Raw genomic sequence first — 26,602 nt, forward strand, 5'->3', positions numbered from 1 at the left:
CGTAATTCCACTTTCTGGGATAAGCGACTAGTATGTGGCTAACTGAAGAAACGATGAAAAGCAGGATGGACAAGATTGGGAACTAAAACCATGAATGAGGGTATCAACTCACCACTGTTGATGACAGGTATGGTAACTGTAGCAACACAACCAATTACTTCATGATCATAGTTGCCTAGCCATCAATGAAAAACCATCAGCATAATGACTTCCAGAATGGACAGCAGGCATGTGTTTTTTGAGTCCCTTCTTGTGTGAACTATGCATATGGTGCTACACAGATTATAGCAAGGCATGGGATGGGGTGAGGAGAACAGAGCAAAGATGAAGACAGTCTAAAGATAAAATAAGCTGCACCTGATGTAGTAGAGCTATGGATTACTAGATATGAGAAAAAGCGAGACCGTTTGTTAAAGGCTATCACAGATTGGTTCATTTGTGCAAACAAGAGGCACAAGCAGAGATACCAATAACAGGCTTCTCAACTAGACTGTGGTTTTAACGAAATGAAAGTCTTCAAAAAGCTCAGGTGCCTGACTGTAGAAGCACAAAGAGCGTAAAGAAGGGATCTGAGTGGGAAAGGATAAGTTGTTTACAAGCTGCCAGAACAGGACTAGAGGCACTAAAATTCTAAGAAAATCAAAGTATTTTATTTAACTAGAAATGGCCACTAGACTGTAAATGAGATGCATTCTTTAATGAAACACATAACAGCATCAAATTCACCTGAAATAGGGTGAGGGCTGAAATTGATCAATAATTACTTCTAAGATCTAAGACCTTAAAAGACTTTCCCCATCAACACCAGCCCTTTCCACTTGCTTTCTTTCAGAATTTCAAGGAATCAGTGCTTCCAACTGTTGGTAATCCCACTGCCTTTCTATGATGATTACAACATATTTATGTTCATCTTTCTCTCTAGAGACAGCAGAGTGAACTGGTGACATGCTCACATCTTAAGGGAGGCTTACATAAGTGTGAAAATTGGAACTAAAGGAACTTTTTGCCTACCACCCATTTCCATTTTCCCCTGGGTATCCCCATGCAATGCCCTTCTGTGGTTCTAACCTCTTAAATCCTGTTGCGTGCGAGCACCGGCCATGCTCTGTCTTGGCATTCGAAGAGAAGTTCTCAAAGGGGTATGTCTCTGTTCATCCAGGTAAGCGAGGTCCTCCAAGTGGGCAGAGCTTGTGGCTGATAAGACAGAAGAGCTTGGTCAGAAGACAGAAGTTTAGAAAACTTTCAGTTAGTCTATATCTCCAAACTTTGGAATGAGAGCAGACACTTTACCGAGAATTTGCTCAACTCAAAGTCCTCATCAATGTCTGAAATACGGGCCAGAGAAACATGTCAAGAGTTGTCTGCAGCTCCTTCTTCACTATCAAATGCCTGAGTTTATGGAGAATACTTCCAACGGGCTGGCAAACACATTACCTGACAGCACAGATGATTAGTGTTTGCTTCTTTTGGGTCACAAACCCATTTGTGTAAACACCATCAGTGAAGAGATCTGTTCCAGATTATATTAAGTTGTAAAAGAATCACGAAACTCTATCTTTGACATTTTCCCTTCATGGTAAAGAATGAAATATGAAAACAATGTTTACATGTGTGTATATGTATGTATATAATGGACACCCGGGACGATGAGCAGAGAACTGGACATACTGGGCTGGCCAAAAAAGTTCATTCAGGTTCCCCGCCCACCGCCCCCCCCCCTCCCCCCCCATAAGATGTTATGGAAATGTTAGCATTTAGGGAACTGCCAATGTCCATGAATTCCAAAAAACATGTTGTTGCTCTCTGAAGATAATCAAGTAATAATGGCTTCCCATTGCATCTGTAAATCTTTTAACCCCTAACCTAGCCACAAAAGAGAGAAAATGGTAGAAGAGAGTGGGAATGTAATGCCACTGCTATACACTCAGAGTTGTTGGGTCCACTCATAACCAAGAGAAAAGTGAAGAGAAAAGTGAAGAAATCAAGAATCAGGAAGTGCTGAAGACAAACAAGTTTTTTTTTTTTTTAAAAAAAAACAAAACAAAACAAAACACCAAACTTCAGTCAGAAAATGGTTGTTTAGGACTTCCCTGGTGGTCCAGTGGTTAAGAATTTGCCTGCCAATGCAGGGGACACGGGTTTACTCCCTGGTCTGGGAAGACCCCCATGCCATGGAGCAACGAGCCCGTGCACCACAACTATTGAGCCTGTGCCCTAGAGCCTGGAAGCCGCAACTACTGAAGCCCGTGTGCCCCAGCGTTAGCGCCGAGCAGCGAGAGAAGCCCCTGCTCAGCACGGCCCACGCTGCAGCGAAGACCCCGCACAGCCTAAATAAATAAAATTGTAAAAAATGTATGTTTTAAATAACTGTTCATTCAGTCTGTTGCCAACTATGTAGGGTGCGCTGGGGGATAGTTCAGTAACTCCACGACGGTGATTTACTGAGGGCCTTCTATGCGCCAGGCTTTGTTCTCACCGGCTTTGTTGCCCGTCCGCCTCTGTGACTGTTTTATAGAGAGTGGGGGAGCGGAAGCACACTGAGATCCCTCTTGACTGCTGAGTCCCAATGAAGCACTGTCCACATCCCCAAACAAGGTAGGACGCAAACAACAAGAAAGTGGGTTATGGAAAGTGGCACACAGAGAGCTACAAAGTGTTCCATGAGCTGAAAAAAGAAAAATGGAGAAAATCGAAGAGAGGGAGAGGAAGAGAGAAAAGAATGCAAAATCAAGTGCAAGAGACGTGTCCCCTTCACTCTTCTATTACTGCAACTGTTTTATTTACCTGGATCTACTGGAAACTCAGACAAAAGGAATTTATCTGAATTACACATATAGTTTTTAAAAAGAAATAAAAGTCTCTGAAACTTAGTCCAAGGAACTCGAATCAAGAAAGGGAAGACAAATACCACATTACATACCAGAGGGGGGAAGAGGATATCAGAAGAATAAAAAATAATCTTGATTTATGCATTCTGAAAATCAAACTATCCAGAACAGATAACTATCTAATCTCTTATTTAAAAATGCCAGGCACAATGACACTACCCCGACTGGGGTGCTAACACACTAAAATGATTTGACATGTTTTAATAAAAAAAGAATGTGTATTTCATTGATAGTAGGCAGAATGATAATAGAAACACGTAACATGGAGTATAGCAAAAAGTTTTGTTAAAAACATAAAATCTCTTCTTTTTATACATTATATCTATTTATGAATCTTTTAAATTACAGGAGATCTATACAGGGAGTATAGATTTAAACTAAGTAACAGTTACATAATCCATTTTAATTACTTTGTATTAGAAAATCTTTTGGCATAGCTTTCGTTCTACATGTTCAATTTCTTAAATTCACTGATGAGTTATTGGCAGCTTTTGTAAAATATAAATGTTAGTGTGAACTTAAGTTTTATTAAACTATGCTTTACCTCAGTAATTCCTAGAAAATAAATATCAGTGGTTCTATTGCTTTTTTTTCACAAAACAAAAAAAGTAGTAAAACATATTGAGCACATTTCTCAATTCAGACACAAGACATTAGAAGAAAAAGAAAAAATACTGTAATCACTGAGCTGAATAACAGTTCATTCCTTTACAAGTCCAAATACTCACAGGCAAACTGAACTAAGGAAAAGCAGAGATATTCAATATTAAGCACAATAGCTCTGAAGTCCTGATCCAGGGCCGAGATCCTGAAACCAATGGGAAACTATTGTTTTAATCTGGACTGCAACTGAGTTATGGTTACCCAAGTCTATTAAGGAAATCAGTTCTTGAATATTCATTGGAAGGACTGATGTTGAAGCTGAAACTCCAATACTTTGGCTACCTGATCTGAACAGCTAACTCATTTGAAAAGACTCTGATGCTGGGAAAGATTGAAGGCAGGAGGAGAAGGGGACGACAGAGGATGAGATGGTTGGATGGCATCACCGACTCAATGGACTGAATAAACTTGGAGTTGGTGACGGACAGGGAGGCCTGGCATGCTGCAGTCCATAGGGTTGCAAGAATCGGACATGGCTGAGCGACTGAAAGTAAACTGACTGAAGTCTATTAAAACATTCAATGCTTTTCTTATTTTAGCAATTAGTATCTTTTTTTTTTTTTTTTTTGCTGGCCTCTGAATCCATCACTATTTGATCAAATAATCCCAAATAATTTCTTTACTGTCTTTTTTCCTTACTATTCTCCTTAGTCTTACTTTGTTTCTTTCTGCTAAATCATCTTCAAAATTCTTGTCCTTCAAATACAGTATTTAGAGGCATGTGAGACAAATATTGGGAAGATCAGCCAGGAGACTGTGTGCTGTGGCCCTTGTTTCACTAACTGTACAGAGCTGTATTCTTCAGCACAGTCACAGCACAGTAATCTTTTCCATTTGCAAGCCACTTTCTGAGAAAAAGTCTCTGTCACACATTGTCAAATATTTCACTTATTGTCAGAACTTGCTCAGGCTACCCTTTTTCTGTTTCCTTGATAGCTGCCTTAGTCAGAATTAACTGCTTCTCCCTTTCAGCAATCACATACATATATGGCTAATTAGAACTTGTGTTATTCAGCTTATTGTTTACATGTCTGTCTTCTCTTCCTAGATTACAGTGAGTTCCTGAGGATAAGAAGGCAATGTCTGATTCATCTTCGATAACTCCATTCCTAAATTCAGAGCCCTGCAATAATGCTCCATACAGAATTAAGTTCCAGGCTAGTCCTACTCGGATTTAGAGATCTGTCTGGCTCTGTCCTCACCTCCCTCACCACTCTGCTTAATGTTGAGCAGACATCACTGTGCTAACATGCTTGGCTCCAATGATGTTCATACTATCTTCCTTCAGGAACTGCTGACCTTTTCCTTTTTTCTAGAACACATACCACTTTCTATTGTACTATATAAATTACTTATTTATGTTTATTTTACTTTCCCTGGTGAGAATGCAAGTTCCATGAAGGTGAGAATCTTTGTTTTGTTTATTGATAATTTTCAAGTGCTTTGAAGAGTGCCTGGCATATATAAGTGCTAGTCTAATGACTAAATGATTGTGTTTAACAGACACATTTGCATTTTGGCTATACTTAAACAATCAATGAATAACAAATTCAGCTTTGTCTCCCTAGGTTATCTGAAAGCTAAGGATGAAGGAGGCTGGCAGCAACGGTACCTTGCACATCATCATTCTACATGAACACTGGTGACAGACCTATGGGGACATACATATGCCCACTTCGTAGAGCCACTTTTACTGTGAAATTGTCCTGGTGATTTCTTTCGAGATACTTTTGTCAAATTAAATTAGTACTATAATATGTAATGAACATATACAGATACAAATATAAGATAATTAGGTTTTTTTTTTTGTTTTTAACTGGAGGGATAATTGCTTTACAATATTGTGTTGGTTTCTGCTGTATAACAGTGTGAATCAGCTATAAGTATACATGTTCCCTCCCTCTTGAGCCTCCCTCAAACCCCCTCCTCCCACCCCCCATCCCTCCAGGTTGTCAGAGGGCACGGAGCTGAGCTCCCTGTGTTATACAGCAGCTTCCATTAGCTATCTATATTACACATCGTAGTGTATATATGTTGATGTTTAAAAAAAAAAAGATAATTAGATTAGCTGAAGTGAATTGACAAAAGAAGAAAAACAAATTAACAATAAAAAATTTTATGTAAAGAGAAAATGCTTTTAAAAAGTAAGCCCATAAAAATCTATGTCACTAAAAGGAAGGCCTTATTTTCAGAGAAGGAAGAGGGAAGTGGAAAAGGGAGCATATATTTTCCTGGGATTTCATCAGATTGGAACAGCTGACTCACTGACAGAACAATTAACTGACAAACTTCTTGAATTTAATACACAAGTGGGCAGGAAAAAAATCCAGCAGACAACATTTGGTACAAGACATTCCAGAGGCAACTCTCTGTTATAGAGTTTGGAATCAGTTTAAATCGTTTCTTCTTATATCAGTTGCCACTTACACAAACGCATTTTAGTAGCATAACTGCCGTTCTGGCTGACCCGAGCAGGAGCCTGGAATGATACTTTATGTTTGCTACAGCCTGGCAAGAGGCCACTCTGCTGTCCCAACACCACTGATTCATAAAGCCAACATTCTGACTGTGGAAAAGCCTGTTTCTGTTTTTTTTTTCTTTTTTTTTTGGGTAAAAATCTTTATTACAGTTTCTGATTGAAAACGAAAGTGTTAGTCACTCAGTTGTGTCCGACTCTGCGACCCCATGAACTGCAGCCTGCCAGACTCCTCTCTCCACGGAATTCTCCAGGCATGAATACTGGAATGGGTAACCATTCTTTTCTCTAGGGGGTCTTCCCAACCCAGGGATTGAACCCTGGTCTCCTGTGTTGCAGGCGGATTCTCTACCATCTGAGCCACCAGTTTCTGACTGGATTCATTTAAATTCCCCAGATTCCCATTTGGCATTTACCTGATTTTTAAGATCCTTTCCTTAGGAAAATGTGCAGCTCCAAACATTAAGAAGTTGATGGTGAGAGTTTATATTTTAACTGACTTCTGTTGTTGGATGTTTCCATGATACTCTTTTATTTTCACACAAAGCACTGAGGACAGCTGTTGTAAGTGAACATCTCCTGCTTCCCATATCCCTCCAATTCATTGCCAATCTCATTTTAAGACATCAAGGATGATCACAGACAGCCTACTCTGATAATTTCTGCCATGCAACCACAAATCCACAAGAGTTCTCTACCTCCTTCCAACACAACAGGTTTAAAAATAAATGTTAATAGCGATTTACATTTTGAAAACAATAAAAGACAATTTTTATTTTTTCCTATTTTAGAATTTTAATTTAAAGTTGCATAAATATCTAAATTTATATTCAGAAAACCGATTTGCTCCAGGAAAAACCCAAGCCTTAATGCTAGACTGTCAAAACTCACCTTTTATCACTTCATTATTTAAGTTAAGAGTTTTTGTTTTCACTAAATAGTACTATCAATAGTACTATCTTCATACGTGGCATATGAAACTTTTAATTGGTACATTAACTTCAGACTTCACTTGTTTAAGAATCTTTATGTTTCTAAAAGTATATAGCTAAATCTAATTGAGCAATATATTTATTTAATCAGACCTACTTTAGTAATTAATAAAAAGGACATGATTACTCAAAAATTTTTATTACCTATATTTCTTCAATTTATGTTGTAGTGAGTTGAAAATCTCCAAAAAAATTTTTTTTAAAAAATCACCATAAACATTAAAAAATTTTTTATTGTGTCATCAAGGACATTCTTAGAGTGGTTTATCTATCTTTTTCTGTTTAAAACTGTAAGTGGCTATGGTTTTTTTTTTTTTTAAATTTTATTTTATTTTTAAACTTTACATAATTGTATTAGTTTTGCTAAATATCAAAATGAATCCGCCACAGGCATACATGTGTTTTTAAAGTATTTTTTACTTAAAAAAATATGGGATCTTAAGTTTCCCTCCCAGGGATTACACCTGTGTCCCCTGCATTAAAGTGCAGAGTCATAACCGTCCGACTCTAGGAAAGTCCACCACAGCATTTTATACATGCTGACTCTATTCCCTGCAAATAAAAGTGTTATAAAAGCCTCAAATCCTTTCCAATTCCTTTCAAATTCAAGAATCTTACGAATAACAGTTTTATTCTTTAGAGTTCAATCCTGCATTAGCCTCAAATAAATTCTTTGACAATTTCCTGGCCCTGACAGATGTGGTCTTACAGAGATGCCATAAAGCTCACGCTAAAGAGGATGTTTTGCTTCCCGAAGCGAGAAGTCTATAACACAGCAAGGACCGATCAAACAATTAATCCCCTAGGTTTTTTTTAAGTGATGCAAATGGTATTTTCATATCATTATTCATCATTAAATCTCTAAAATAAATAATTACATCAGTCACACTGAGATAAAGTTTAAAGAAGAAGGGAAATTTAAAAGCTGGGTTTGAAAAAAAGTATTTTATTATTGGCATTCATCACCCCCATCTCATTCATATGCTTAGAACAATTTAGTAAGTATAATATACTAACATTTCCCCCTATTTCAAGGTCATCTCGTATTTGAAATCCTCAATTATTCCTGTTCACCTAGGAGATTTGAGCATCTGATCTTCCCCCACTTTGGGGAACCACGTCTATGTACATGTTAGAAAGTAAAGGAAAACATGTGTTCGCTTTGTGTGCTTAGCTGCTCAGTCATGTCTGACTCTTTGTGACCCTTATGGACTGTAGCCTGCCAGGCTCCTCTCTCCATGGGACTTTTCAGGCAAGAATACTAGAGTGGGTTGTCATTTCCTCCTCCAGGGTATCTCCGACCCAGGGATCGAACCTGCATCTCCTGCTTTGCAGGGAGATTGTTTACGCACTGGGCCACCAGGGAAGTCCAAAACATGTATATCTAGAGCTAAAATGAGAAGAGAGGACCCTCCTGAGCTAAGAAAATTTACTTCAAAAACAGATTTAGAAATCTAATCACATAAACTACTGGAAACTCTGATCTTATCAAATATTTACACACATCCAATAGTTAGCAGGTGAAAGTAATTTTGTCTTTCTACATTCTGGAAACACTTTCAATGTATAACCTATTAAGATTTGAAAATAACTGAGAAATCCTGAGAAATGTGGTTTACCTTCCTCCCTGTGTGAGGACGTGAAACCATGGTTTCCAGATAGAGAAAACAACCCAATACAAACTACTTCTGACCTATGATTTGCCTTGTAGGTTACTAGTGGTCAGTTTGAATTACATTCAATACTGACAAGAAATAATTCTCTAATGAAGTATCTTGTTCAACACAGTAAATGTTACTCTGACAGTATAAACCCTATTCTAATCCTAATCCCAGGACAGAGCTATTGAAGAAGCATGATTAGCTTAAGAACCGGAAAATCTCTGCTAGCCAGAAAAGCCAGTGTTATGAGATGACCATTGTGATAGATGAAAACATAATAATTAAGGTTTATAGGAATAACAATTTAGACTAATATTATCCCTTTCATTTATGTTTTAACATGGGGAAGGGGAGACAGAAATGAAGATAGGAGACAACATTTAAGTATGTAAGTAAATAATTTTCAATATCCAAATTAAAATAAACCCCAATAACTAAGAAAAATCACTGTTATGATATCTGATATAAAGTTTCCTATCTATTAAAGTGATTTAAAAAAAGGCACCAAAAAAGAAAAATCAGATAAACTGATGTCATCAAAATTTTTGTGTTTCAGATAAAAGGGTAAAAAAGATGTGGTATACACACACAATGGACTATTACTCAGCTATAGAAAAGAATGAAATAATGCCACTGCAGTAACACGAAAGGACCTAGAGATGATCACACTAAGTGAAGTCAGAGAAAGACAAGTACCATATGCTACCACTTACATGTGGAATCTAAAAAGTGATACAAATGAACTTATTTGCAAAACAGAAACAGGCTTACAGATATAGAAACGAACTTATGGTTACCAAAGGGAAAAGGGGGGAGGGAAAAATTTGAAACTTGGGATAAACAGATAGGCACTATTATATAAAAAACAGATAACCAATAAGGACCCACTGTATAGCACAGGGGACTATATTAAGTATCTTGTAATAACCTATGATGGAAAAGAATCTGAAAAATAATGTATACAAATATATATGTATAACTGAAATACTTTTGCTGTACACCAGAAACACTGTAAATCAACTATACTTCAAAAAAGGAATAAAGAATTTAAAAAGTTTTATGTTTCAAAATATACCAGTAAGAAAACAAAACGATAAGCAACGGAGTGAAAATATGTTGCAAACATATCTCTTGATAAAGATCTGTATACAGAATATACAACAAATTCTTACAACTCAATAACAGGGAGACAGAGGACCCATTAAAAAAAGAGATATTTTACCGAAGAAGATATATGAATAGCTAAAAAGCACACAAAATTAAGCTCACCATCATTAGTCACTAGGAAAATGCAAATTAAAACCACAACAAGACAGTATTTCACATCTGCTAGAATAACCATGATAAGAGGTAAGACAATACCAAACGGCAGAGAGGAGGCACAGAAACAGGAACCCTCAGACACTGTGGGCGGCGCAGACACTTTGGAAAACACTTTGGCAGTTTCTTTACAAGTTAAACATAAATTTACCCTATGATCTAGCAATTCCAATCCTAGATGTCTATTCAAGAGAAGTGAAAACATGTATCTACTCAAAGACTTGCACTAGAATGTTCATAGCAGCAGTATTCAGAATACCTAAAAAAAAAACAAAAAAAAACAAACCCTCAATGTCCATCAACTGCGGATGGACAGATAAAAGGAGCTATAGGTATACAATGGAATACTATTTGCAATGCTACTGCTACTGCTAAGTCACTTCAGTTGCACTCTGTGCAACCCCATAGACGGCAGCCCACTAAGCTCCCCCGTCCCTGGGATTCTCCAGGCAAGAACACTGGAGTGGGTTCCCATTTCCTTCTCCAATGCATGAAAGTGAAAAGTGAAAGTGAAGTCGCTCAGTCGTATCCAACTCTTAGCGACCCCACGGACTGCAGCCCACCAGGCTCCTCCATCCATGGGATTTTCCAGGCAAGAGTACTGGAGTAGGGTGCCATTGCCTTCTCCGACTATTTGCAATAAAAAGAAACAAACTTCTGATAGCTTTAAGTAAATCAACCAGTTGTTGAAATTATCTGAATATTTTTAATCAGCACTAAAAAATAGGTATGTTTTCAAAGATCTAGTTATGTCACCTAGGACTGCTATTTCTAAACCAAAGACAAGGGAAAACCCTTTTAGAAAGACAAGAATCTAAACATATACTTTATTTATTTTTAGGTTGAGGTATAGTTTACATACATAAAGTACATAAATCTTATATGTTTAGCTCAATAAATTTTTATCTGTGTATACACCAAGGCAACCACCATTCAGATCAATACAGAGAAGGCTTCCTTAATTGATATTCCCACCAAAGGTAACCACTACTTTAGTTTTTCACCATAGAAGTGCCATAGCTTTGGCTGTTTTTCTGAACTTTATATAAATATATATACTTCATTCAGTATGCACTCTCCATGATGTTGTCTGCAGTGGTAGTACATTATTTTTCTTTGTTGTACACCATTCATCCAGTCTGTTGATGGACATGTGGGCAACTTATGTAAAACCGGAAGTTAGTATTGGGTTTCCCTGGTGGCTCAGTGGTATGGAATCTGCCTGCCTTTGCAGGAGACATGGGTTTGATCCCTGGGTCAGGAAGATCCCCTGGAAAAGGGAATAGCAACCCACTCCAGTATTGCTTTCCTAGAAATCCCATGGACAGAGGAGCCTGGTAGGCTACAGTCCACGGGGTCACAAAAGACTCAGACACGACTTAGCGACTAAACAACAAATGTTAGTGTTTGTCTTGGGCAAAATAATGAATCTCAACAGACATTCATGCTCAAGAAGGGAAATAATTCATAGTCTCTTCAGTAAACTCAAAAGAGAACACAAGAAGCTTACACTTCTGTTTCCTAAGAAGTGCTCAGGGCCCTTCTCAACAGAGCCAGAGTTCTCTAGGAGTCACTGCGGCTTAGTTAAGAAGTAAACTGGGATGCACCATGAAGGCTGGTAGCTTTAGCTTCCATTGTTATGTAAGGATCTAAATGCTTCTCTTTCAGATAGACTGAATTTACCTAGCAATTTCTCATAAATTATATAGCATTCTAGGATTCTAAAATGACATCACAGTTGGGGATCACCGTATTTAAAATAACCTAGGAGAGAAAATTTTGTCATTATATAGAAGTGAATACTCTTTGAGAAATGAGCATTAACATCTTCCACAGTCACTGATGTTCTGGATGAGCCATTCTCCTCATAATCACATCTGATGACAGATGCTGATGGTCTCCCAGAGGATGGAACAGAGTAGTGGCTTAGAAAAGGTTCAGAAGGGAGATGGGGAAGTCAAGAAGCATCACATTATCATCTGCATAACAAACAATTTCATCTGGAAACTAGGAGCTCTTGCCTACAGTAAGTATTTTATTTTCTTGTGTCAGTGAGATAAACCTATCTAGGCACTCATCAGGTAAGTAAGAGAGACAAATGTAACTTTGACTTTGTAGTCTGGACCAGGTCCGGATATGATGGTTCATTTTGATAATGTCAGAGTGCCTGACTGTTCTGCAAAAGTCTTGGTCTCAATGATTAGACAGCAACTTAGTGGGATTAAAATGATCCCCTGACGTAGTTCTGAACAGCTGCTAAAGAAAAACAGCTTCATATTCCAGCCACTTATTTTCTGTATCACCCCCTTATGACTGAGACTGCTAGTGGTGTCTGAGTTATTCTCAGGCAATGTAGGCACCTGGTGATGCTACTTTGATAATATAGCCAGAGTATTGCGAAAATACCTAGCTATTTGAATGGGGAAGTTAATTCTTGCTGCCTGCCTGCCACACTCTCAAACTATAGGTGATGATTTCTGATAATGTAAATTCTACTGAAATATGCTTCAATTTAATAACGTTTTTTATTTTTTTTTGCTGCACTGCACAGCTTGTGGAATCTTAGTTCCCCGACCAGGAATCACACTTGAGCCTTCGGCAGTGAAAGTGTGAAATTCTAACCACTGGACCCCATGGAATTCCCACATTATATTTTTAAAACCAAAGTTTTTAAAACCTAAAATCTCAGATTAAATCCTTCAAAAGACTTCTGATGTGAGAAAAGACTTTGAAGAGACTGACAATATACTTTATGGGTTCTCTTTTAGATTTTGGGTGCTAAATCACTTCAGTTATGTCCAACTCTGCAACCCTCTGGAGAGAAGCCCTCTGGGCTCCTCTGTCCATGGGATTCTCCAGACAAGGATACTGGAGTGGGTTGCCATGCCCTTCTCCAGGGGATCTTCCAGACCCAGGGATTGAATCTGAGTCTCTGATGTCTCCTGCACTGGCAAGCGGGTTCTTTATCACTAGCACCACCCGGGAAGCTCCTTTTTGATTTTATGCATGTTTTTATTTTACAACTGTATTTTGGAAGCAGAATTAAAATGTCACTTAAGGAACATGAACCTTTCCCCAGGTTCAAAAAGATATACACAAGTATATTACCCAAACACAAAATAATAGCTTAGTTGAAGAAAATAAACGGAAAATTTAAATATTGTAAGAGCAGAATTAATCTTCATTTCAGTACATATGCCAGTAAAATGGTGATTTAAAAAAATAAAACTTACCTGCTACTGAGTTTGGCCGTGGCATAAGATAAAGAGGAATAGACTGTACTGATTGTGATAAAACGGTTTCCAAATTCCTCTCTGGTATCTTATTCAGACTGTAGGTGGATGCCGTCATGTTTTCATCTACTCGATACAAACAGGAATCCATGCTGGATTTTTGAGACTGCCAAGGCTTTAGGTTTCCTCCAGATCCTAAGTCTTTACTGCTTTCCCCAACATATTTTGTGCGTTCCATGTTTTCAGAATAGCTTGTCAAGGTAGCTGAAAAAGAGTAAAATGAAAACTGAGAGATTAATCTGTTTATAATTACCCAAATGCACGATTAGATAATAAAAATATTAGTAACATTATTTTTAAAAAGTTATGATGATCATTTCATCTCCATCATGAAATTTATTTATTTTTAATTAAAACTTATTTGGCTGCACTGGGTCTTAAGTTTCAGCACGCAGGATCATTAGTTGCTGCAGGTGGTACTCTAGTAGTGGCATGCAACTCTTAATTGAGGCATGTGGGCTTTAGATTCCCTGACCGGGGATCAAAGCAAGGTCCCCTGCATTGGGAGCTCAGAGTCTTAGCCACTGGACCACCAGGGAAGTACCTCCATCATGAAATTAAATAACTGAAACCAAAATATAACTTTCTTTCACATAGATTCCATATTTACTTTAACAACTCTTATTTGAATGAATTAAAGAAATTCTGGATGCTTGGGGCTGGTGCACTGGGACGACCCAGAGGGATGGTATGGGGAAGGAGGAGGGAAGAGGGTTCAGGATGGGGAGCACATGTATACCTGTGGCAGATTCATTTTGATATACGGCAAAACCAATACAATATTGTAAAGTTAAATAAAATAAAATTAAAAAACAAAAACAAAACAAACAAACAAAAAGAAATTCATATATCAGTGCTACAGGACTTACAACTAGGGCCTATCAAATTCCATCAAAAGGGAATTTATATACTTTTCATGGATTGCTGGACAGTGTCAAAGATACCAAAAAGGTCTTTATACTCTTTTTATCCTATATTTTTCCTCACTTAAATTATTTCCTGGCCATTTTCATGTAACAAAGAATTAGAACATATAAACAGTCCTTAAGTAGACCCTAATACAGGAGAAAGAATCTGTCTAAATAAGGAAACACTACACAGACTTCTTGAATAGCTACCCTCTCCTCCATTCTTAATTAATTCGTTTAATATATTCAGACTTTCAGTCATAAATAGCCCCATGGATTACAACCTTTCTGCCACCAAAAACAATGTTACACCTTCCCCAATGAGATTTTATGGATTCTACAGCATATTTTATAATCTCTGAATATGTTCAGTGATAGTATACAGTGTATATTTATATTATGTGTTTATGTGTCTGTGGGTGTTCTTTTTAAACAGATGCATGTTTCTTATCCTAATTTATAGAAACTGTCTCATTTAAAATACATTTCAACATTTTTCTTTCAGAAAAATCTGACTGAAGTATAGTTTCATTTGGGATAAAGATGTTGTGATTCATCTGACTTTGTATTCTTAGCTAGAAGCTTGGAGTTCACACAGCTGCTAGGGTCAGTATCCTGAATGATGGAGAATGCAAACTTCTGTTTCTCAAAGGACTGATCCACATGGAAAGTGTCTGTTATTTAACCCTTTGCCTTTCATGTCTGGGTTTTTTTTTTTTTTTTTTTTTGGTGGTGTGTCCTAGCAGAAGTTTTTATCCTTAGGTTCCAAATTAAGAGCTGGCTAAGGTTCACTTGTATCTGTGTGGTCTTACCCTGGTATATATTCCAGAAATATAGCCCTTTTCCTCAGATAAACCATGAGCACATTCAGTAGGTTCCAAACACTGAAACACTACACTTTTTAAAGGTCTGAGAAGGTAGTAATTGGTTTTTTCAATTTTTCAATATTTCAATTAATTTCTAAGAAATAATATGTTTACTGGTGACCAGCTAACTAAAATGTCAAGCTTCTATAAACTTAGCTGCAGTTACATCAGGGGTGATAACACCAGTTACCTACATGTTGAACAGAAATTTTGGCATATATATATACACACATATACACACACACACACATATGTATATATACACATAATATACCACTTCTCAGGTGGCTCAGTGGTAAAGAACCTGCCTGCCAACAGGAGATGCAGGAGACAAGGGTTTGATTCCTGTGTCAGGGAGATCCCCTGGAGAAGACAATGGCTACCCACTCCAGTATTTCTGCCTGGAGAATTCCATGGACAGTGGAGCCTGGAGGGCTATAGTCCATAGGGTCACAAAGAGTTGGACATGACTGAGCAATTCAATAACAACAACAACATGATACATAAACACATCACACATATATATGTTTGATAAATAAAAATGAGATATAACCTATTTGATGATGCACAGTGTGATGTCGAAAATTTTTTCAAAAACATGAGGTCTATCAATAAAAATTATGAAAGTCCTCATTGGTGGTGAAAAGATCTAAGAAACTGAATTCATGGTACAAAGACAGAAATATTCAGTGGCCCATGGACCCTATTTTATCATTTAAATGATGACGTTTACAATAAGGAAGGCCATCTATGGTCATGGTATTTAAAGTAAAAACAAGAAGACATCTAGTTTCCCAACTAAGAAGAGCATTGATGTCATTTTGCACTTTAATTGTACTATCTGCATAAACCAACCTGATACTTCATACTTCATTTGTTTTTCGAACCCGAAGTATCCTCTGCCCTTTTTCACTAAAGAGAAATGTATCTAGGCTCTGGCACACAGTTTAAACTATGATCAACACGTATCTGTTGAGAGGATGAATAACTTAGTTTTACTGGATGCTCAATGGGCCAGAGCCACTGGGGACCAGAGTGAAAACAGACAACTCACCAAAAGTACCAGAAGTTAAGAGTCTCTGGGTCAACATTCCCAATGAGGACTTTTGTACATTTCTGCTTCACTGATGCTTTTCCCAGAGCATGGTGACTTTGAGTTAATTTCATTCAATTATTTAGTCAATAAAATTTTATTGAGCAACTAGTTTATGTCAGAGTACAGTGGTGAACAAGATAGGTCCTAAATCATTAATCCCAGAAAAAGGACAATTCTGTGACAGAAGAGGCCACATACACACAAAAAATGAAGCATAACAAAATGAAATGCTATTTTTAATAACAACATGCTAATATTCATATATTATTTAACAAATGCTTCTATTTTACTCAACTATTCCTCTATAGTGAGACTGTATCATATAATTTAAAGTTACCAAAGTGAATGAAGCATCAGAGAATGCAACGATATTTTTGATTCATGTGGTAACTAAAAATTTCAAAAGTCTAAAGCCCACACAATCTATATATCAGATGTTGGCCTACATGAATTAACAACCCGTATGTGCAAAATTTCTATGAATGGAGCTGAAGAGGAAGACATGGCCTCTCACTGAAAAATATACGTATCTGTTTTCCAATAGACCTATTCTGTCCCTACTTTAATTCTTTAGATCTAGTTATTTCCAGGTGCAACAAAGAATGGTGGGAAAATACTGAGTTGTAACTAACTAAAGAGATTTTTCTGAGACTTTCTGCATTTTCTTTCCTTGATATAGAAAAAAAATTGCTATCTCAGTATAAAGAAGTGCTGACACAGCCATATAGGACAGTAAGACAGTGTGAGGAAGTAGGAATTACAGGCTTATAAGTAGCCTCATTGTGAATAAAATTAACTCCATATATTAAAAAAGTTTTATTGAGGTATAATTTACATACCATAAAATATACCCTCTGTAAATGGATTGATACATGGATACAGGCACATTTGCTTGTCGTCAATAATATTTTAAAACTGACAGCAATAATTTTTCAAAAAAGCTTAACATTCCTTATTCTGGCATCTGTGTCAGTCCTAAAGGACCCAGAAATCATGTTTCCAGTAATAGCAATAGTAATCATTTTTTGAAATCTGATAGTAATCATTTTTATCTTGATTCACTACTCTGCTTTTGTTGATAAAGACTAAGTTTTTAATGTTAGATAATGGTGTTAGGTCATCTGTTCTGAGAGAGAATGATTTAGAACTATGCAGTGTGGGTTTTGAAGTTATACAAACTTGAATCTCAGCTTTGCCTCTCAACATCTGTGTGATCTGGGACCAATTATTTTTGAACCCCAGTTTTCTAAGTCTAAGAAACATCATTATACTATTATGTAAGACAGAGTTAATTCACAGCTAGACTGGGCCAGTCCTATACTTATCTCTAGGGATGACTGGAAGTCTGGAACTGACTCTTAGCCAAGATAAGGTCAACTGGGATAACTAACAACTTATAATTTGCTGTTTAAGGTTTGAAATTCCCCAGGTAGCACCCAGGTCTAGTTGTTTATTGCCAGCTTACATCTGGAGGACTTAGACAGCCTGGCTTAGCCATGGGACCAGAGACGGACAAAAAGCTTCACTGTCAACTTTTGGGGAACTCTCCTGAAACCAAGATTCCTTATACAAATCTTGGTGACTTACACTCTGGGGACAGAGCGCATCCATCCTGTTTGATTAAAAAGGAACCTGGAGAGCTCCACCTGGGAGGGTCTTGGGTCCTCTGTGCTCACTTGCATGCTTTTCGCCTGCTGGACTATATCTTTACTAAAAGCTTTTTGTAAGAATTTTTCTGTGGAGTCTTATGTATCTTTTCAATTATTTGATCCTGGCGACTCTTTATTTTCTTATAAGATGACTGTAAGAATTAAATAATGGTACCTGCCTAAACAACAACAACCTGCCTCATACTCTGTACTCAATCAATGATTGCTGTCATTAGTTAGTTAGGTCAATCATGCAAGGGAAATGCTCTGGTCTTCTTGATCATTTAAATAGGCAGTGTCCAGACAGACATCTTTGACAAATATTCAAGCAATATAACTACCAAAATTTATTAGTGCTAAGTAATTAGAAGGTGAACCTTCCCTGGTGGCTCAGTTGGTGAAGAATCCGCCTGCAACGCAGGAGAATCAGGTTCGATCCCTGGTGTGGGAAGATCCCCTGGAGAAGGAAATGCAACCCACTCCAGTATTCTGCCTGGAAAATCCCATGGTCAGAGGAGCCTGGTGGGCTACAGTCCATGGGGTCGCAAAGAGTCAGACATGATGAGCGACTAAACCACCTCCAAGGATGACAGAGTCACTAGCATAATAACTGGAAGAGCTTTTAAGTTTAATTAAAACAATAACCCTGTATATGAGACAGCAAAAGAGACACTGATGTATAGATCAGTCTTATGGACTCTGTGGGAGAGGGAGAGGGTGGGGAGATTTGGGAGAATGCCATTGAAACATGTATAATATCATGTATGAAACGAGTCGCCAGTCCAGGTTCGATGCACGATACTGGATGCTCGGGGCTGGTGCACTGGGACGACCCAGAGGAAGGGTATGGGAAGGGAGGAGGGAGGAGGGTTCAGGATGGGGAACACAGGTATACCTGTGGCGGTTTCATTTCGATATTTGGCAAAACTAATACAATGTTGTAAAGTTTAAAAATAAAATAATAAAAAAAATAACTGGAAGAGCTTAGTGAAGATACAATTGCACATTTCTGAAAACAGGTTGTAGAAAATATGAAAAATTTAATGCTCAGTTTGTGACTCAGAAGAATGACTTCTTAAATGTGACAATTTGGACCACAGAACACATTACATCCTACTGGAATGTGTGTGCATGTCATTCAGTCGTTCAGTGACTCTTTGTGACCACGTGGACCAGGCTCCTCTATCCATAGAATTCTCCAGGCAAGAATACTGGAGTGAGTAGCTATTCCCTTCTCCAGGGGATCTTCCCAATCTAGGGATCGAACCCAGGTCTCCGGCATTGCAGGCAGATTCTTTATCACTGTATTACCTGGGAAGCCCTGCCTAATGGAATGTATGTTACTAAAGGAACAAGGGTCTTTGATGAGGAGGAGTTTCTGATTTTGCTTTTTAGTTACTAATGTGAAATACTAGGGGAAAAATAATCACTGAACAAGTAAAGCTGCAGGCATTTCATTTTCCTAGGTGTTAAATGACACAAGGCTAAAAGATATAAGACCAAATTTGGCAATAAATCAGGACCTAAAGACAAAACAAAACACTGAGATTTGATTAAAAGGGGGAATTCAAGAATTATACCTTTCTGGAAGGAACTGTGAATCCCCAAATAAACAAAAGGCCAAAACAAAATGGATCCATGTTTAAATTTGTTTTACTAAACAACACCATGCCAAAACAGACCACTATTCAAACTTCACATGAAAAAGGATAGGCTAGAAAAATGATGTGTATCTCACAGAGTTTATGATTATCAGGATTTTTGCTTGAAGCTATGTATAGCTGATAGATTATGCGTAGTTAGTGGCATCTACCTAGGCACATATATAAAGGCATCATACCATCAAATTAATACCAATAAAATAGTCACAAATATGAAATTATACTGTAAATACCTGACAATCATGTCAGTGATATTTTACCACATATTTAAGAAAGCTGTGAGTCTGAAGACAGAGAAGCTATGACTGTTACAGAGAATGCTTTCTATGGTAAAAATTAAATCACGTATGGGGTGAATTCAGATCACAGAGAATATAAGTAGTCATAGCTATTGCCAATCCTTTAAAATCCAAGAAAGGAACTTTTTACACTCATAAGACTTAAAATTCAGGAAGCCTGCATTTCTAATATTCTGATTTTATAACTAGAATTCTACATATTTTGGCAAGCTATGAAAGTGATACAGGCAGGAATCACTAAAATTCTGATCGCTATAGTTACAAAATGTAATCAAAAGGAATTCACACTGAACTGACTGATATATAAAGGAATAAAAATGGATAATTCAAATGATAACTTTTAATAGCTTTTGTGTTTTTTACTGATGGGGCAAGATGCATGATACTGGATGCTTGGGGCTGGTGCACTGAGGCAACCCAGAGGGATGGTACGGGGAGGGAGGAGGGAGAGGGGTTCGGGATGGGGAACACGTGTATACCAGTGGCGGATTCATGTTGATGCATGGCAAAACCAATACAATATTGTAAAGTAATTAACCTCCAATTAAAATAAATAAATGTATATTTTAAAAAATAAATAAATAAAATATGAAAAAAAATAAAAATGGTATACTAACAAACAATAGATGTTATTGTTTGAAATAATGTAAGCAATATTTAATTTGGAAAAGTAGATATTTCTATTATCAGTGGGGAAAATACTTAAACAAAACATATTAAAACAGTTAAGATAGGCAAGCCTTGATATTTCCACGGTAATAACAATATCTTTGATTATTATTACTTACGCCACATGCAATTTTCTTCTAACTCAAATGCAATGCAAAAAAAACTAAAGAGAAACAAGTTGTTTCTCAAGATAAGCTGCACATATATAATTTGATAACTACTCTACAATGTAAGTAATTTCAGAAGCAGAAGACATTATTCTCTTTCTTGTCTCACGATTCTGCAAGTAAATCTGTTTCAGTATTTATATACATTAAATAATGGAAGTTTACTATTCTCCAAATTAGCTCTGTTATCCACAAAGGTACTTACTTTTACAAGGAACATAATTTTGGAAATATACCAGAAAAAAATGAGGAACATTGTTATATGTCAAAGCAGGAATCTCATTTTTAATTTCAGAACATTATGAACATTTATTTTGAACATCCACTGACATGTTAAGCTTCCACTTAGAATGTACTTGCAAACGGATTTTGTCCAATCTGTCAGCACCATGCCCACTGCTTGAATAAATATATTTCTAAAGTACTCTTTTTTGGTATGGCAATATTGATGACATGCAGTTACAGACACTAATAATACCAACAGAAGAACCCAGGAAGAGGTTTGGCTAGAGATTATAGAAGTCATTGTGCCAAAATGAATCATAAAAAGAACATAGTAGAATAGTCAATGGAAGAACTCTACTATTTATTAAAAATTTAATAATAATGTTCCATCTTGCACCCAATGGTCACTCTGCTGCTGCTAAGTCGCTTCAGTCGTGTCCAACTCTGTGCGACCCCATAGACAGCAGCCCATCAGGCTCTCCCGTTCATGGGATTCTCGAGGCAAGAACACTGGAGTGAGTTGCCATTTCCTTCTCCAATGCATGAAAGTGAAGTCACTCAGTCGTGTCCGACTCTCAGTGACCCCATGGACTGCAGCCTACCAGGCTCCTCCGTCCATGGGATTTTCCAGGCAAGAGTACTGGAGTGGGGTGCCATTGCCTTCTCTGAATGGTCACTCTAAACACTGTCAAAAAAGTAACTGAAAGTACCAGGTCAGTCATCCTTCATCTCCCACCCTTTCACTCTTAAGCTTTCCTTTTTATAAATATTTACTGAGCACCTACCATGCTACCACATTTTCAGTTATTGGACTAGGCGCTACAGATATGGATGAATAAGGCACACTTTCTAAATAGTCTAAGGATGAAAAGCAGGCTCTCAAAGGGATTATAATACTAGTGTTAAATGCAATGATACAGATCTGCTGTATCTGGGAACATGGAATAGTAATAGGTACTGGAGAGGAGGTGGAGTGGAGAAATGAAGAGAGGGGGTGGTGGCAGTGGTGACTGAACACCTATGGTGATTCTTAAAAGTATGTGGGAGTTAATCAAATTTAAGAGGGGGAGAAGAGATTACAGGCAGAATGATCAATACGGGCAAAAGTAGAGAGGTGAAAAACTGCAATGTGTCAGGTTACCACAAAATTTAATGTTAGACTCTAGTAGCGGGATTAAAGGCTGGAGAAATTGGCTGTGGACAGATCAGGAGTGATCTGATCAGATTTGGTTTCCAGGTAGATTACTGCACCTTACAGATAACAGAATCAAAGTAGTAATCATTTCTCAGTTAATTTGCTTTGGTTGGCTGTGGGAAAAACAGACTTAGAAAGGACAAGAAGAAAAAGCAGAGAGAACAGTTAGATCTGTATTAATCTAGGTTTAAGGTAATGAGGATTATGAAGGCAATGCTAGGAGAGATGAAAAGAAAACACAGGGATGAGAAATACAGGGGAAGGAAGGAGGCAAGGATTCCCCTTGGCTTTCTAGCTTGGTTCCTGAGTAGATAGTGATGTCACAATAAGGATATTTTAGACAATTTTATGCTTTGGGAAATACTATCTTTTAACAATCCATGAACAGGACGTATTTCCAATTATTTAAGTCTTTTAAAAATTTCTTCAGTAATGTTTTATAATGTCTAGTGTACAAGTCTTTTACCTGCTCGGTTAAATTTACTCCTAAGTCTTTTATTCTGTTTGATCTTATTGTAGTGGAACTGTTTTCTTAACTTTTTTTTTTGGTTATCTATTGTCAAAGTATAGAAATGCAAATGTATGTTAATTTTGCATCCTGTAAAAATATTCTTTTTATTGGCTCATTATTTAAAACGAATAAATTCACATGCTGTATAATTCATTTAAGTGAAAGAGATATGCTTAGTTGACATGGCATTAAATTATTTGCCATAACATCTAAACAAATATTTTGATTTGATAACCTTTAGCAGCAAGCCAAGGAGAAGGCAATGGCAACCCACTCCAGTACTCTTGTCTGGAAAATCTCATGGACGGAGGAGCCTGGTAGGCTGCAGTCCATGGGGTCGTGAAGGGTCGGACACAACTGAGTGACTTCGCTTTTACTTTTCACTTTCATGCATTGGAGAAGGAAATGGCAACCCACTCCAGTGTTCTTGCCTGGAGAATCCCAGGGATGGGGGAGCCTGGTGGGCTGCCGTCTATGGGGTCACATAGAGTCGGACATGACTGAAGCGACTTAGCAGCAGCAGCAGAAGCAAGCCAAATGAGGAAAAAATATTTTATTGTCTTATTTCCATTTTCCTGCCCTCTTCAGTGTCTGTCATTTGTTGAGCAGCCTTTCCTCACTCCTTCCCTGAATCCTTTACCTTCCTTGGCACTGGTTATATTATATACACTGCCTTGATTTTTCTCCTGTTTGTCTGATCACTCCATTTCTGTATCCACTGGCTCATTCTCACACCTCTCACCTCCCCCTGATCAATCAGAATGTTCCCTAAGATTCTGTGCTCAGTCTTATTTCCCCCCTTTGCATTTCTTTTCTTCAGATTCTTTTCCCAAACTTTCCTCATTTCCATGTGACTGAGTCCCCTTAACAAGCATACAACAGGCAGTAAGTATATGACAGACTGAGCAATACCAAGAAACTCTACTAGTTTAGTGAGAAATGAACTTTTTCTGAACGACTTCTGTCGGTAGATGGATGATGTAAGTGAATTTACAAGAAGAAGTAGGAAGAACTTTTTCTATTCACCCCTTCTTTCACCAGATAGTATCTTTATTTATTTACTTTTTGCTTATTCAGGGTATTTTATTTTCATAAAGTAGACAATCTCAGACTTTTGTACGATCAGTGAGATAATGTCTTTAAAAGACTGGTTAAGCAGGGAGAGGCACCTCTATCTTCTTTTTTAATGCTTTATGCCTCTCAACAGCAACATTAAAAAGAAAAGGACACATATTTTATACATATATATAAATATATCTCAATAACTCAAAAGCAGAATTTTTGAAAACCTTAAGCTTGTATAATTATTACAAAAAGAAAAAAAGACACAAAATGATTAGTATATAAACCAACTCACCAATGATTCCACTATCTCTGCTTTCAAGGGTGGAGGTTGGACTCGTGACGGCCCCATAGCTGCCGTCCTTGGCGGTCGCACTTGTACTGACTGGTGGGAGAGTGGAGCAGGGGCTGCTGGCTGGTGGAGAGGCAGTGCTGCTAGTCAAGGTGGAACAGGGACTTATCCGCTGGGTGATTGCTGAGGTCTGAAGAATTGAATGAAAAATAAGACAAGCTGATCAGCTGTTAAGTGAAAGTGTATCTTATGGTAAAACATATGCTTTGATAACAAAAAGAAAAAAAATCTACACGCACAGCTTTTACAGCTATTAGGTTCTGTTTGTTTTTGCTTTCCGGGATAACCATTCTGTGTTCTATAATTAAGGTGAAACTTGATAAATTTAACATGAGCAGAGACTGTGGTCTGTTTTTTCTGCCTAGGAAATTTACAGTGACAAGTAGTCTTTATTATTGCTATGAATTAATACATGATTTTTTTATTCATCAAAAATTTTTCTTGCTGCTTTCAATCAACATAAATTTTCTGAAGGCTTAGAACTTGGTCTTGCTAATAATTTTCTTTGGGTAGAAAAAAAATCTTTGCAGCCAAGAAGTAATAAGATGGGCATTTTTTGATACATAGGTGGCTTCACAGAGGTAATAAATGAATGTAGGGAAAATACCTATTTAAAAGTTTGTCAAATGAAGTAGAATAATATTAATTTAATACAAACAAAATAATTTCTCTGTAAAAACTGATTACAGACAGATCACTGAGTAACTCTTATACCTGAAGTTACCTCCTTTTTACATTTTTGATGGGAGACTGATGGTAATATATTCTGGTTTACCTAGTTTAATGACAATTCATTTTCTTTAGCTCTTTCTACCCAAATAAATTAATGAAATAATGAGTGAAAGTATATATGTTTTTTCGAACACTTAAGAAATTTTTTCCTTTTCAAAACAGTAACTGGTCAATGGCAGAATTACTTGAAGGAGGACTAATGATAAATTTGACATTTGAAAAAAAAAGCATTTCAATTTCTTTACGTATAGAGTCTACTCATAATCTCTTTGATAAACTGAAGAGTTACATTTTATAACTTGATTGGAAAATATGTTGATCACTGGTTACGAGAATATTAAGGCTCTTTGACTCGTCCCAAAATGAGTGCCAGATGCAATTCCCCGTATTCAATTATCTGTGTTGAATTCAGGTTTTGATTTTAATTTAAATGCTATAACCAGGATATAAAAGATACATGGAACTCAACCAAGCATAAATGACTTTCTCAGAACACTGCAATCAAGTAAATCTTTTTAATCATATAACTAATATTAGAAACTGATTCTTCTTAATAATACAATAAGCCCTCAAATCTATGCCATTTCTCTTCTATATAATTTTTCACCATTGGAGGGAGGAGTTTCAATTTCTTTGTAATTTCCTCTATTTCTACAAAATGATGTTAGCCTATTAGAGCATGAGTAGGGCTTGCAGGAGAATTACCTGTGGAATGTAAAAAACAAGTCTCACTACAAAACTGACAGATACTGAACCCCACCCCAGTCTTACTAAATTAGAATCCTCCCTAGTTAGAATCTGGCAGAGCAATTTTTAACCGCCTCATTCTCAGTTTAAGAAACATGTGGCTACTTTATTAGAATTGTACTAGAATCTTTTTACATTAGATATATCTATAGTCATTCCATATTGAAAAAGTTTCATTTTGGTATGAATCTATTACTTCTATGGTAACTCATTTCCATTTTCAGACAAGATTCTCAGGCTGTTCTCTGAGAAAGGAAACTATTATATGCATAATACAGCAAAAGTGAAGGTTAAGCTCAAATGACATATTATTTTTACTATAAGTTATTTTCTGGAAAATAAAGCATTTATCACAGAATATATGCTTTAAAAGCTTTAACTGTAAAAGCAAAGCTTAAAGATCAACTCATTCAGAAAGCAGAAAATTTGTTTCATGGCTTGTGAATTTAAAGGCAAGTCTTATATTTACGTAGGGCTTCCCTAGTGGCTCAGAGGTTAAAGCATCTGCCTGCAATGCAGGAGACCTGGGTTAGACCCCTGGGTCGGGAAGATCCCCTGGAGAAGGAAATGGCAACCCACTCCAGTATTTACTTAAGGAGGCTAGTTAATGAGATACTCTTTTAGGCACAGAAAGACATTATTTACTCGCCATACTGTAGGCTAAAATGGACACCTAATCAAGCCACTCTACTTCTAAAACCTTTTGGTGGTTTTCCCATTGATCCCATTGGATCCCAAACTCCCAATCTGGATCTCTTCAAGGTCCTACATCCTAATACTCCAGAAACTACAGAGAAAAGAAAATACACTGGTCAATGAATATCACTTTGAATATCTTGTCTTTTGCAAAAAAATGATATATGGTAACTTGTGTGTGCTGGATTCTGTCATTATTAATACTGTTCTGAGGACACCATCACTACGGGTCTTCTTAAACAAAGCATATCTTTGTTAGTATGCTCTTTAGCACAGAAGAAAGTCACTAATAATCTTCCTAAGACTAGAAATATAGGTGATCAATTCAGCCACTTTCTTAGGTGGTTCCAAGACAGTGTCATGGTATATTACATTTCAAGCAGGCTATCATGTAGTTTTATTATTAATATCTTACATTTGTTTAATGTTTCAAAGTTAAAGTTTTTTTTAAAAAAATGTTACTACCTTATTTCT

General features: G+C 37.0%; 1 protein-coding gene across 9 annotated transcripts in view; it reads right to left on the bottom strand.

Annotated features, from left to right (window-relative positions):
• The window catches only part of TANC2 (tetratricopeptide repeat, ankyrin repeat and coiled-coil containing 2), a 363,482-nt gene that overhangs the window by 113,563 nt on the left and 223,317 nt on the right, over positions 1 to 26,602 (bottom strand). For all 9 annotated transcript variants that reach the window (XM_086357066.1, XM_086357065.1, XM_086357063.1 and 6 more), the window contains 3 exons: positions 23,897 to 24,083; positions 13,234 to 13,497; positions 1,069 to 1,194 (listed from right to left, as the gene is read on the bottom strand). In XM_086357066.1, coding sequence (XP_086213192.1) covers positions 1,069 to 1,194; positions 13,234 to 13,497; positions 23,897 to 24,083 — 577 coding nt within the window. The remainder of the gene's footprint in view (positions 1 to 1,068; positions 1,195 to 13,233; positions 13,498 to 23,896; positions 24,084 to 26,602) is intronic.

Source organism: Bos grunniens, chromosome 19 (assembly GCF_055505025.1).
Source record: "Bos grunniens cultivar Pamir isolate PY7600 chromosome 19, Bosgru_T2T1.0, whole genome shotgun sequence".
Lineage (NCBI taxonomy): Eukaryota > Metazoa > Chordata > Mammalia > Artiodactyla > Bovidae > Bos > Bos grunniens.